Source organism: Histomonas meleagridis (assembly GCF_020186115.1).
Source record: "Histomonas meleagridis strain 2922-C6/04-10x chromosome Unknown contig_41, whole genome shotgun sequence".
In the NCBI taxonomy this organism is placed as follows: Eukaryota; Parabasalia; order Tritrichomonadida; family Dientamoebidae; genus Histomonas; species Histomonas meleagridis.
This window is the reverse complement of record NW_027150885.1, coordinates 27,814-41,745: the sequence shown is the minus strand read 5'-3', so window position 1 is coordinate 41,745 and position 13,932 is coordinate 27,814. Positions and strand designations below refer to the sequence as shown.

Below are 13,932 nucleotides of genomic sequence, written 5' to 3'. Positions count from 1 at the left end.
TCTAAAGTTGAAGAGATTATGAAATAAACTAAATTAATTGTTCAATTTACTTTAAACAAAAAAAATTTCATTGACTAAATATAAACTAAATATAGAAGAGAATTTATTTATTTATTTTTGATAATATTCCTTAGAATTGGATTATCTGTTTCGAGAAGATATACAACACCTACTGATAAAGATATATTTAAAGCAGCAATTGCCACTCTCTTTAATGCTGAAGGCTCTTCTATAGATTTTACTGAATTGTTCCACCAGTCAGAAATGAATTCTAATGGCTTGGGCATTATCCTCATATTGACCAGGTTTGTTCGAACAAACCCAATTGGATGTAAATGTTGAAATCAAAATTGTGAATATGCAAATTGTTCTGAAAAAAATCAATTGATTTGTTTAACAAATTTCTAATTACCTGCATCAAATGCTTCTTGTTTAAGAAACAATTTAACTATTTCTGTTTGACCATTTTTAGTTGCACATGTAAGTGCTGTATTAAATTTTTTTAATAATTTCCGAATATTATTTTGAAATATAAAATTATTAAAACAAATATTAAAAAAAAAATAAGTATCATTAGCATTAATATCATTTCCTTCTTGTCCCAGGAAATTATTTTCCTAAGAGCTTCTGTATGCCATATCTGATATTTTACTTAGCGAAGTAAGCGATCTGTGTGCCACGGACAATTATTTATTGAAAATGTTCAAATAGATATAATCGAAAAGAAATTACATCTTTGGTTATTACTCAAAAATACGAAAAAAAATTACTCCTTCAACAAAAATGAATTGATATTAATGCTAATAATATTTATTTTATTTAAAATTTATTTTGATAATTTTATATTATAAAATAATATTTTGAAAATATTTAAAACAGCACTTATTTTAGCATCTTGGAATGGTCATACAGAAATAGTTAAATTACTTCTTGAACAAGAAGGAATTGATATTAATGCTAAAGATATTTATTTGTTTTATTTGGTGTTTCAAAATAATATTTGGAAATTATTTAAATTAAATAAAACAGCTGTTGGTCATCACTCAAAAATACGCAGCTCAAAGCTCAACTTATGGATTGTGATTCAAAGTTTCGACTGTGTAAGTTCCGTCGCTTTTGCAAATGAATTGCATTTCTTTCCCATCAATTACCTTTTTATAAATTTTCGTTTCGTTTCTCTTCTTATCAATCATAGTTTCGATTTCTTTTATTTCGCTTAGAATTTCTTCGATTTCTTCATCCAAATTATTTTCTTGATCAGAAATGTTTTCGAAGAATTTATCACTTTCTTCATAAGCGCTGTTAATATTTTCATTTATTTGCTCCAATTTGTCGTATAATGGTTTCGACACCTCATCAATAAGAGAATTGAAAATCGATTTGATCTCAAATTTCTCCGACCGCTGACCGTCCGCTTCTTGATTTACTTTATCGAGGCGCGAATTGATTTCGTTTTCGAGCGAATTTAATTCAGTTTCGGCATCAATAAATTCTTTTTCATATTTTTCTTGGAATTGGTTAAAGATGTCATCGATTTTATTGTCAGTTTCGCGTATTGTTTGGTCGAGTTTGTCTTGATTTAACTCGATTTCTGATTGTGTATTTTTTATTTGATTCTGTAATTCGGTAATTTGGCTGGTGTAGTTGCGCCACGGACTGAGTTCTTCTTCTTTGGCGTCTGCTTTGTGTGATAGGTTGCGAGATAATTTGGCGATGTTCAAAAGTGATTCATCAAATTCCTTTTTGAACGCGTGATATTCATTTTGTATTGGTTTGATTTGGAGCGAAGCAGATATTGTTGGAGAAGTCTGTGCTTTTAATGAAAGTGCTTGAACTTTCCGCGATATTTCTAATGATTCATTTTGAATATTTTTTATAACATTCCGAAGATTTTCTGTTTCTTTTTCTTCTTCAGAGATTGCTTTTTGTTGCTGGTTTTTTTGTGGTAAATCAGCACAAAATTTTTCAAGTTCAATTATCTTTCGTTCAATTTCTTCTATTTTTGAATCTACCGAATTTTGATCTTCTGTTTCTTCTTGTGGTACATATAAGGTTTTTGGTTGTGTCTCATTAAATATATTATCATGTTCCATTTTTCGAGAGAACTAACGTATTTTGGAGCACCCCAAAGTTATAATCATAAACCATTCAATACTTATCGTTGTTTATAACCTATGACTATTTCATTTACTTCTCTTCTCGAAACACATAATTTTTCTGACTTCAAATTTACATTAAACTCTGTCCAGTACTCCCTGCATCGTGCGATTTTATCACAAAGGAGTAAATTTTTTCACAAATTATTTGAAGATAATCCGATTCTGACGGAAAAAGAGATGACAATTGACGAAAGATTATCGCCTCTATTTCCTCTAATCCTCAAATGGTTATACTCATCACCAAATTTCACAATAGAAAAATGTTCGTTTTGTCAAATCACATATTTGGCTGTTATATTCGAAATTGATTCACTCACGGATGCGCTCACGTCATGGCTCATATCAAATTTGAACAGTACGTATGTTATCAATTATTATGCTAAAATTCATCCGTTGAAGGATAAGCTTCCAAAGTCATTTTTCGAGGTAATATATCAATTCATTCTTACGTATTTCGAAGACATTGATAATAAAGAAATATCAACTTTATTATCATGTGATCTTTATACTCATATGATTAAAGATCCAAATTTAATTGCATCGGCTTATGAAAAGTCTCTTTCCATTGTTGAGTATCTTGAGGTAAACAAAGATACTCTCTCTTCATCTGAGATCCACGTTTTACTTGACATATATCTAGAAAATGGTTGGATTGTTCGCATCTCCAAAATATTTCAAATCGTAAGGAAAGATCGAATTGATGAACTCATCAAATTTGCAGCTCATCATTTCTCTCATTTAACCATTCATGAACTTGAACAAATACCAATTGACATTCTTCGACAAATATTTTCTTCATATGAAATCGATGCTCGTGATGAAACTGAACTTAAACGAAAATTTGAGTTACTTTCGACCGATACAACCAAAGACGTTAACCCCTCAGAAATCATCACTTCACCTCACAAATACATCAACCAGTGCAAAACCGCCGGAACCGTCCGCTGTTTAATATTGGGAAGTTTAATGCTTGAAGTGTTGGACACGTTAAAGCAGAATTTAATTGATGGAGGACTTAATTCAAAGAACGTCGTTGTGTATAACGCAGATCGAAGTAATCCAACCGTTGAATTTCTATTTCAATTTGATGTCATATTTGCATTTACACATTATCAATTTTATTCAACGAAAGTAATCAGTGAATTATTAACGAAATTCGCGTTACAAAGAGGTGGTGCAATTGTAATTGCATATGGTTTCATGAGAAGTGATGATTGGGGTTGTGGTGATGAAAAGTTACTTCGATTAATGCCTTTTAAAAGAGGCGAAATATCATTATGTTATTGCGATGAGAATAATTATAATTTTCCAAATGTTTCACCAGTGAAAGATTTTGAGTTCTTTTTAAGTGGTATAACAAATATAAAATTCTCGACGTTTTTGCCAAGAATTAATGTCGAGTTAAATGATAATGCTCATTTGGTGGCTAATTATGATGACGGAATGCCTTTGGTCGCATACTCTGATATCCCGAATTCCGATGCGAAGTTCGTGGGCTTGAATTATTACCCGTTGGCGAGAAAAGGTCAAAGATATGGAATAGAACCCGATACGCCGATTTCGAAACTAGCCGCAAGGGCTGTGAAATTCGCACTCGGAATCAAAGAATAAAAATAAGACATAGGGAAAAAGAGAAGAAAAAATTGTTAAGTAAAATCGGAAATTTCATTTTAATTCTTTGTGAAAAAACTCAATAGAACGATAGCAAATTTTCAGATAAAAACGATAATTCGAATATTGAATTTCACTATCGTTTAAATCATGATTTAAAACTTTATAAAATTTTTCATGATTAGAATATGACAGAAAAAATTATTTCTTATTGTTTTTCTTTGGCTTGTTTGATTTTGTATTTTTGGCTTTTTCTAATTGCTCTAAAAGTGTTCGTTTTTCTTGTTGAAGTCTTTCGTTTTTTTCATCCAAAATTTTAATTGAATTTTGAAGTCTTTTTTCTTCTTTAGCAAATGTTTTATCTTCTTCGTTTTGTTGATTTTCAAATTCTTTGATAAATTTTTCTGATAATTCTTGTTGTTCTTTTTGGTAATTAAGATTTTGATTTTTTAATTCATCATATTTCATTTCAAGTGATTTTTGTTTATCTTTTAGCATTTTATTTTCTTTTTTAAGTTTTTTTGTTATTTTTTTTTGTTGTTCTAGTTCTTCAATTAATAATTGGTATTCAATTTCATCTGAATCTATTATTTGATTTTCTTTATCACACATCTTTTGTTCATTATTGATGTCCATTTGTTTAATTTGTTCATCGATTTTTCTAATTTTTTGTAAGTTCTTTCGAATTTGGTCAAGTTCGTTCATCATACGCACGTTTAAAGCCGTTATCCATTTAAACGTTCTCCGGACAAACAACCAAAGTCACTTTTGTCGAGCCACTTAAATCATGAATTCCCCAAGTTCCCTCAAACTCAACGGAGAGAGACAAACAGGCGAAAATGTACGTGTCCAAAACACTCGCGCTGCTATTGCAGTCGCTAATGTTGTTCGATCATCACTTGGACCAATTGGTCTTGATAAGATGCTTGTTGACGACATGGGTGAAGTCACAATTACAAACGATGGTGCTACAATTCTTCAAAACCTCGATGTACAACATCCAGCTGGTAAAGTATTGATTCAATTATCTGAACTTCAAGATCGTGAAGTTGGTGATGGAACAACAACTGTTGTTCTCTTAGCAGCAGAACTTCTTCGTCTTGGTCAGGAACTTATTGATCAAAAAGTTCATCCAAATACTGTTATTGCAGGATATCGTCGTGCAGGACGTATGGCAGTTGCATACCTTAAGAAGAATCTTTCTGTCTCCAACAGTGGTCTTGATCGTGATATTCTTCTCAATGTAGCCAAAACCTCCATGTCGTCCAAAATCCTTCATGCATATTCTGATTTCTTTGCCAACATTGTTGTAGATGCGTGCTTATGTGTTAAAGGCAAAACCAACAAATGTCCAGTCTCCAAGATCAACATTGTCAAATCCCTTGGTAAGTCATTACCAGAATCCTCATTAATATCAAATGGTCTTGCAATCAATGCCACACGTTCAGCCGAAGCAATGCCACGCAAAGTTGAAGATGTCAAAATTGCAGTATTGGATTTAAGTTTATCACGAACGCGATTACCAATGGGTGTTCAATTCCGACTTAAAGATGCATCCAAGCTCAACCAAATCCAGCATGAAGAAGTCGAGCAATGCAGGAAGATTGTTGATGCAATTATCTCTGCCGGAGCCAATGTCATTATCACATCGAAGACAATTGACGAAGCGTCGTTAAAGCCTATGATTCGAAACGGCATCATCGGCATTCGTCATGTTTCCGATGGCGAAATTGCCGCTGTTGCGCGTGCCACCGGTGCGACGATCATTAAAGAAGTTGTTGATGCTGAAGGAAACACTAAGTTTGATCCATCATGGCTTGGACGTTGCAAGTGCGTTGAACAAGTGCCAATTGGCGATAACGAAATGATTGTCATCCGTGAAGCAGCAGCAGAGAACTCAGCGTCAATTGTCTTACGTGGACCAAACACATATACATTAGATGAAGCTAATCGTACATTAAGAGATGCATTAAACGCAATCAAAAGAGTCGTCGAGTCACATCACGTGACATCCGGCGGCGGCGCAGTCGAAGCAGGTTTATCAGTGTACTTATCAAAGGCTGCAATGAATTACGAAGGAAAAGAACAAATCGCAATCCTTAAGTTCGCTGAAGCATTGTTGGTCATTCCAAAGATTTTAGCAAATAACGCGGCATTGGATTCAATCGAATTAGTCGCAAAGTTAAGGGCTGCACATTACAAAGCACAAGAAAATGGTGAAAAATGTTTCGCTGCTTTGGATTTGGTCGAAAATAAAATTAGAGACGGATTCAAGGACGGTGTGTTGGAGCCGGCAATGTCAAAGGTTAAGTCAATACAATTCGCAACAGAAGCTGCAATTACTATTTTGAGAATTGACGATCTGATTAAGTTGAAGCCTGACGAAAAGAAGAAGGACGATGATGATGAGTAAAAAGATAATTAATTCTTTGATGATGATGAAATTTTATTAGCAAAATGAATCTAATGAACTGTCATTATGTGGTCAGCACCCAAAAATTAAACGTGTTCGTTAGAAGCCCAATGTTAAATGTCTTTCATCTGTTTTTGTGATCATTTTGCTTAATTTTTGATTTTAAATGAAATATTCTAATTATTGATAATTAATTCAAAAAATTAGAATTAAGCATAAAATCATCTTTAATATCAAATTTTAATCATTTTTTCCTTATTTATTTATTTTTTATTTTTTATTTTCATAAAAAATCATTTTAAAATATTCTTTTTAAACTTTAAATAATATTCAAAGAATTTTTATACATGTATAAAGATACTGATTTATATCAAGTTAATAATCAACTGATAATTATATTTCAAATTTTGATTATAAATTATATTTATGTTCTAAATCTAAAAATTCAATTTACAATGATAAGTGAATATTTTTTTGCTGAATTTATTCATTTCACACAAGCGATATCATGAATTGAATTTTGCAATAAATATACGATTTAGCTTAATTCAAAACATCTCTTGGTTGATGCGATGACTCGTTCATATTTGGAACGTTTAACATTCAAATTTTTTATCGTTTAAGTGATTCAATGTCAAATTTGACCTTTGAAAGCTGTTGACCTGTCAGGAAAAATTGAATAGTATTCAATTTTAAAATGTCGATCCAGAAAAGTGACAAACGTTCTGGAATTTCTGCGTTGAAAACCACAGAAGTTCATTCAAATCAAGTTGTCAAAAAGCTAAAATTATTTTTATTTTGAATGTGTTCACAAAACGATTATTTTTTGTGTTTAAGAATTTCAGATTTTATTAACTAAAATGTGCTAGTTCTTTATAAAGCTATTTCTCCGAACAATTCCACTGGAGTCCCTTACAATGCTTCCTCCGAAGCGCATCATTCCGGATCCCATTGGGGATGGCGTTTTAGCTCCGAACGAGAAAGATCCCTTCGATGCATTACTTGTTGTTCTTGTTCTATTCATTCTCGTTCCCATCTGTTTCAGTATAGTCCGGGGGCTTGCAATTGGTGCAGCTGTTTGCTGCTCATTTGAGTTGCTTAAGAGCCGGACAAATGTTCTTTCTGTGATTGCAGGTTTGATTGCCGCCGAATTTCCAGTATCCCACTTAGCTTCCACGCCGTCAAGCCATGGGTGACCATATGCTTCGGTTGCGGACAATCTGGAGACTGAATCTGGATTTAATAATTTTGTGATAAGATCGCGACAAAACATGGATATGTGGTCTGGGATTTCATAAATGCCGCTTTTGATCTGTTTGAATATAACAACTTGGTTTGTTCCTCGCCATGGTAATTCACCTGTGACTAAACAATACAATATGACGCCACAACTCCACATGTCAGCAGCTCGGCCATCATAGGATTGTCCATCAATGATTTCTGGAGCAGCATAAGCTGGCGATCCGCATGGAGTTGCACACATTTGACCTGGATTTGCAAACCGTGAGAAGCCAAAATCTATGATTTTGATGTTACCGTTGGGATCCATTAATACATTTTCTGGTTTAAGGTCTCTATGAGCTATTCCTTGTGCATGGATATATTTGACAGTATCAAGGATCTGTTTGAAAATATGTTTGGCTGATTCTTCGTTGATCAGTCCAGGTTGTGATAATTTGGTCATAAGTGTATCACCTTTACATAATTCCATTATTAAATAAAAAAAGGAGGAATCAAGAAGGAAGTCATAGATTTTGATAATGCCTGGATGATCCATATTAAGAACGACACGTACTTCTCGTTCAAAACGTTCGATATCTGCTGCAGTATTCATGTTAGCTTTTGGTATTATTTTGACGGCGTATTTGGTGTGGGTTTCAATATCTTGCCCTTCTTTAACGAGACTGAAAGAGCCCTTCCCCAGTGTGTGACCGAGATTATACTTTCCTATAAAAGGAGGAAGGCAAGCCCAGGATGACATTGAAATTAGCGGTTATCTCATACACTGAAATTTTCTGTTTAATACACAAAATTGAATGGTATAAATATTTGCATAATTGGCTTATCAAAAGAAGCTTGGCTAAAACGTGCGTTTTAGTATTGAAAAAAAAATATTAGAACTCTGAAAAACAATCTTGATATGAAAATCAAGTAAGATAATTGCTGAGCATAAAAAATTGTCAAATTCGTAAAATCAATTTGTTAGAAATAAATGATTTATTATCCACTCTTAAATAAAATACTATTGGTGTCTTGAAGAAGAAGTGTATGGTTTGAGTATTCTGATTAAAATGTTTTATTTGACAATTATTATTTTGGGATAAATAATTATTTTTATTTTTCATTTTCAGCCTAATTTGATTGCCACTTTAAAATATTTATAAATCTTTATCATTAAATCTTATTTCCTGAAGAGTAACACCCAAATTCATCTAAAGAATTGTCTAAATTAGTTTTGATTTTTAATCATTCACATTGCTTACAAGGTTGAAAAGGTGAATATAAAATGCTAAGATTTTAACAATTTCTTCTGCACCGTTATTAATCAATATCTATCTCAACATAATCAAAAATGATGTACACAAAATATATAAATAAGCATGGTAAAACCTCAACTAATTAAAATTACAAACAGGTATAAAATTCTTAATTAATTAAAATCTTTTGGAAATTCTTTTTTTGTATAATTTTCAATAAGGCGGCCGTTTATTTCACACAAATGTTTGAAGATGAGGAAGAAAAAGAAGAATTAAAACCACACTTAGTCAACACAATCGAACCAATAGTTATTGGTCCTTTCCGATTTATTAAACCTTATCTTTACACATTCCATTGCTCAGCAAAAGCTCGCTGGATTGGCAAACCGTTAATTGATGTATTTGAACACGAATTCAAGCATTGGAGCCATTCAACTCTAGTAGAACGTATTCAAAGTGGTTACATAACAGTGAACAAACATCATATCACTATTGATTATATCATACAGAATCGCGATTTTATTGAACATACTATTCTCCGCCGCGAATCCCCTATATATAACCTACCGATTGAAAAGCTTGGGGAAACTGCAGATTATGTAGCATATCATAAACCTTCATCACTTCCAGTTTATTCAACTGGTGGTTATTATTACAACTCACTCATCAATATGGTTGATCCGCAATATCATCCAGTCCATCGCCTTGATAAGGTTACATCTGGTATTGTTGTTTTTGCGAAGAGCGAAACCAGTGCGCGTCATTTTGGCCAAATGCTTCTTTCAAAGAAAATCCATAAAACATATATTGCACGTGTTATCGGGTCATTTCCTGCTGGCGAAACTAAAGTATATGCCCCAATCAGGGAATCATCTGTTAATAGATCTCTTCGAGAATGTGGAGAAGGTGGTAAAGAAAGTTTGACTTTGTTTAAGTTAATTTCAACTAATGGAAGCGAAAGCATTGTTGAATGTCATCCTATAACAGGCCGAACGCATCAAATTCGAGTACATTTGTCATATTTAGGTTATCCAATTTCTAATGACGTAAAATATGGCGGAAAAGAGCCTGTGCTAAGTAGTGATGAGAAAAAGGCACTAGAAGAGGCTAAAAAAAGAGGTCTATGGCCACCAGATACGACATTTGAAGATGAGAACCCGGCAGTTTCTTTTGGTATATACTTACATTCTTGTCATTACCAGTCAGATGAGTTTGATTTTAAGGCACCGTTGCCAAAATGGACCGAGTTACCAGAGAAAAAATCGAAATGCAAAATTCAATGAATGTGGAGTGAAACGATAGAAATAAACATTTGTATATTTGAAATGAGCTTCCGTTTAATTCTGAATTTCTCCAAAATTATTGAAAAGCAACTATTTGGCTTTAATGTCTTATACAACAGTATTCGTATGGATGTTTTTGTTGAGGTCAGCAATCTAGGGGATTTTTGTTAAGAAATGTTAAATAATCGCTACCAAAAGTGTCTAAATATCTTAGATGAACACCTTTTATTAATATTTTCACGACAGCGGACATGTTTTCTTATCAAATGATTTGGTGATTTTGATCGTAACAATTAACACTGAAGATTCTTCTGATTTATAAAATAATTTGATTATTTATGCATAACCTATTCAAATGTAATTACAAGTGTTGTTTTAAATATTTCAAAAATTTTAAAACATCAAATTAATAAAATAAGTAAAGATCTTTGCTCTTAATAAGTGTTGGCATAGGAAATTGAACTTTTTGAATTAAGTCGACATTTTTTAATAATTCTTTCAAAAAGTCGGCCTAAGACCACTGCCCAAAATCATCAAGAAATGCTTCATCTTGGAACAGAACCAAAATGGGTATCAATTTCCAACAAAGTAAAGTATCCAGATGATATTTCACTTCGGTACATTGATTTGATGGAAGAAAATGTAAAGAATTTTGAAACTGAATTTGCAACCAAATTAGTTGAAAGAAAATTTATAACAACAAATATGATCATCCAGCCGCGTGGCCTTACTAACGAAAAACTAATGTGTTTTGCAAATTCTTCAATACAACTTTTATTTGCCTCACCAAATTTCCTAAGCTTTGCTTATTTTATGAAACAAAACCGTCCGCTTTTTTCACCTCGACAACGTGAGCTTACCCCAGCCTGGAATGCTCTTTGTGATTTCCTAAGTAACTTTCAATTTTCCGATTCTACCACATCTGATGGTGCCACACCCTCACTAAAATCCTTGTCAATCACCAAGATGGCATTTCCTACCAATCTTAATGTACTTGATAAAGTGTTTGGTATATTTAGTAGTAAGCGCAAACCACTTCTTCAAGAAGATGCCATCCAATTTCTTCTTTATTTTCTCAATCTCCTTCACGAAGAGGTTCTTTCTCTGATGAGTCTTGCGCCAGAAGATGAAAAGGCATCAAATAACGGTCCCTGGAAAACCGCCGGCACTAACCGCCGTAACATTGTGCTACAAGAAACGCAAGGCGAGCAATCACCATTCACAGATATTTTTGTTACAATGGTACGTTCAGATACATTAGAAAATGGTCGTTCTCGTACTGTTTCGAAAGAATCTCATTTAGTTATTCCTCTTCCAATTCAAGGGCATAAAACACTTTATGAATGTATTGATGCATTTGTAGCTGAAGAAATAATAACTAATAGTATTTCAAAAAAGACAACTTTTTTGTCATTCCCAAAGTCTATAATATTCGGGTTAAAACGATTTGCATATGACCCTTTTGTAGACAGATCAATAAAACTGTTCGACGAAGTCGAATACCCTGAAATACTTGTCCTGGAAAGGCCAATGGATAAAGTGCCAATAAAATATCAATTGTCCGCAATTGTGGAACACATTGGTAAATCACCGGAAGGAGGACATTATTTGTGTTACGGAAGGAGATTCGACGGAACATGGATGCTATTCGATGATGATAGAGTGGTGAAGTTGGCAGATAAAGAATACTTGGACAAAGAGGCATACTTGTTGCTATATAACCAAATAACATCATTTATGCCTGATGAAGACTAATCATTTTACTGCTCAAGAAAATTTTCTTGTTTGTTTGTTAATACAAAACCGTAATTTGCTTTCAAATAAAAGATGAATTGAATAGCTTCACAATATTGTGTGGGAAACGATCTCTTGTACTGAAAAATTCAGTGAGACGATAAACATTTTGTTCAAATTTCTCTTCGAATAAAAAAATATTTTTGAAAACGCAATACACAAAGAAGAAGCAAAAACAGTAAACAATAAATTGTTTGAAAACTTTAATAGTTAGTAAACAAGGTTAATAAGATATATGAAATTGCTCATTTGAAAAACAAAAATTATCCCAAAATTTCAATTATTTTGGGTTTTCATTTTCAAACAGAATACATGTAATTTAAAATTAGTAGTAGAACTTACTAAATAGTACTTATTTTTGATCTTAATGATTAATTTGAAGAATGTAGAACCCAAAAGTGATTGCTTTACAAAGTTATATATTAGGTTCTAAGCATAGTGCAGTTAACACAATAGTTAATATCAAAATGAAAATATAGGTTGAGATTAAATTTTAAGCAAACATTAAAATTTAGGCAGATATTTGTGTCTGAGGTGCAGTAGTTGTGATTGCACATAGTTTTCAATAAAGAATATAAATCATTATTAGAATAATAAAAGATTGAGTTTTTATATGACGCTGGTACAAAAACTTTCTTTAATACTTGAAGCAAGAAGGGCGTTTCTTACATGAATTTATTATATATTTAAAACGAAATATTTCGTGGAAGAGATTTCATTTTTTTTCTGGAATATATATAAACGGCCGCCAATGTCGAAAGGACGAGCGATCCAGAGACCAAACCCTCAATACAAAATAGAAACTGTTAGTAAAGTCTACAGCGATGTCAACCAAAAGCTCGGCCCAGAATGGTGGGACTCCGAACATTGGGAAATTCCTGTTTCATCACCAGATGAGTATGAAATTTCAGAATGGATAGGCAGTGGTAAATACAGCGATGTTTTTATTGGCTATAAAGGAGATGATATGGTAGCCATGAAAGTAATGAAACCAGTTCGTTCCCAAAAATACAATCGTGAAGCCAAAATTTTACTTAATATCAATGGTGGCCCAAATATTGTTCGTCTCTTTGATATTGTTCAAAACCCTTCGACCAGACAATTTACATTTATTTTTGAGTATGTTGATAATGTTGAACTTAATGAACTTCTCCAGTCATTTACAGACCATGAAGTGAAATTCTATCTCTTTAACATCATGAAAGCACTTCAATATGCTCATTCCCATGGTATTATGCATCGAGATGTCAAACCCCAAAACGTAATGTATGATCGACAAAATAAAAAACTTCGTCTTATTGATTGGGGGCTTGCCGAATTTTATCATCCCGGGTCAAAATATAACATTCATGTTGCATCTCGTCATTTTAAGTCGATTGAACTTTTGGTCGATTATCAATATTATGATTATTCGATTGATATTTGGAGTTTTGGAGTCACTATGGCCAGCATTGTCTTTAAAAAGATGCCATTTTTTAAAGGATCAGATGACTTTGATATGGTTACGAAAATTGTATCAGTTTTAGGAGTCGACTCATTTAATAAATATATTAATAAATATGGAATAGAACTTCCGCCAGACATGGAAATACCGCAAACAAGGGGCAAAAAATGGTCATCTTTCATCCCAAAAAATTGCGAACATTTGGCGTCGAACGAGGCGCTGGATTTGATCGCAAAGTGTTTGAGATTCGATCACGAAGAGAGAATCACGGCAGACGAGGCACTAAATCATCCTTATTTCGATGAGGTGAGAAATGAGGTCGCTTTATAAGAAGTTGTTTCTTAACATAATAAAGCTTTTGATTTTTTTTTTCTTGTTTTCGATTTTTAATTAGTTATTCTTAGCTGTTTGTATCGAAGAATTTTTTTTAATTTTTGGACAGAAAATTTTATTTCTCTCAAAATTCATTTTTATTAATTTATTAATGAAACACAAATTTGTTGGTACTTCTTAATTGATATTTTAATTAGTGATAGTTTAGATTTTTATAATAAAACAAATAAAAATTTTTGATAATGATATCAATTCCTTTTTGCTCAAGAAGTAGCTTAGCTATTTTTGTATGAACTCTTTCAGATGCTAAAATATGTACCGTTCTAAATAATTTGAAGAATTTCCAAATATTATTTAGAAATATTAAAATAAATCAAAAATAAAACAAATAAATATTTTAGGTATTAACATCAATTCC

General features: G+C 32.5%; 7 protein-coding genes across 7 annotated transcripts; 5 read left to right on the top strand and 2 right to left on the bottom strand.

Annotated features, from left to right (window-relative positions):
* Positions 1 to 1,070: 1,070 nt before the first annotated feature.
* Positions 1,071 to 2,093, bottom strand: GO595_006220 (uncharacterized protein; the record flags this gene model as incomplete). Its single annotated transcript, XM_067919549.1, has 1 exon — positions 1,071 to 2,093. The coding sequence occupies one exon, from the start codon at positions 2,091 to 2,093 to the stop codon at positions 1,071 to 1,073; it is 1,023 nt and encodes a 340-aa protein (XP_067773535.1).
* A 243-nt stretch (positions 2,094 to 2,336) lies between these two features.
* Positions 2,337 to 3,770, top strand: GO595_006219 (BTB/POZ domain containing protein; the record flags this gene model as incomplete). The annotated part of the gene is made up of 1 exon (XM_067919548.1): positions 2,337 to 3,770. One exon carries the CDS (start codon positions 2,337 to 2,339, stop codon positions 3,768 to 3,770), a length of 1,434 nt encoding a protein of 477 aa, XP_067773534.1.
* A 787-nt stretch (positions 3,771 to 4,557) lies between these two features.
* Positions 4,558 to 6,183, top strand: GO595_006218 (T-complex protein 1 subunit alpha; the record flags this gene model as incomplete). The annotated part of the gene is made up of 1 exon (XM_067919547.1): positions 4,558 to 6,183. The coding sequence occupies one exon, from the start codon at positions 4,558 to 4,560 to the stop codon at positions 6,181 to 6,183; it is 1,626 nt and encodes a 541-aa protein (XP_067773533.1).
* Positions 6,184 to 7,048: 865 nt separating this feature from the next.
* On the bottom strand, positions 7,049 to 8,164 carry GO595_006217 (CAMK family protein kinase; the record flags this gene model as incomplete). The annotated part of the gene is made up of 1 exon (XM_067919546.1): positions 7,049 to 8,164. The coding sequence occupies one exon, from the start codon at positions 8,162 to 8,164 to the stop codon at positions 7,049 to 7,051; it is 1,116 nt and encodes a 371-aa protein (XP_067773532.1).
* Positions 8,165 to 8,902: 738 nt separating this feature from the next.
* On the top strand, positions 8,903 to 9,943 carry GO595_006216 (pseudouridine synthase; the record flags this gene model as incomplete). Its single annotated transcript, XM_067919545.1, has 1 exon — positions 8,903 to 9,943. The coding sequence occupies one exon, from the start codon at positions 8,903 to 8,905 to the stop codon at positions 9,941 to 9,943; it is 1,041 nt and encodes a 346-aa protein (XP_067773531.1).
* Positions 9,944 to 10,909: 966 nt separating this feature from the next.
* Positions 10,910 to 11,698, top strand: GO595_006215 (ubiquitin hydrolase B; the record flags this gene model as incomplete). Its single annotated transcript, XM_067919544.1, has 1 exon — positions 10,910 to 11,698. The coding sequence occupies one exon, from the start codon at positions 10,910 to 10,912 to the stop codon at positions 11,696 to 11,698; it is 789 nt and encodes a 262-aa protein (XP_067773530.1).
* Positions 11,699 to 12,488: 790 nt separating this feature from the next.
* Positions 12,489 to 13,511, top strand: GO595_006214 (CMGC family protein kinase; the record flags this gene model as incomplete). The annotated part of the gene is made up of 1 exon (XM_067919543.1): positions 12,489 to 13,511. One exon carries the CDS (start codon positions 12,489 to 12,491, stop codon positions 13,509 to 13,511), a length of 1,023 nt encoding a protein of 340 aa, XP_067773529.1.
* Positions 13,512 to 13,932: the final 421 nt, after the last annotated feature.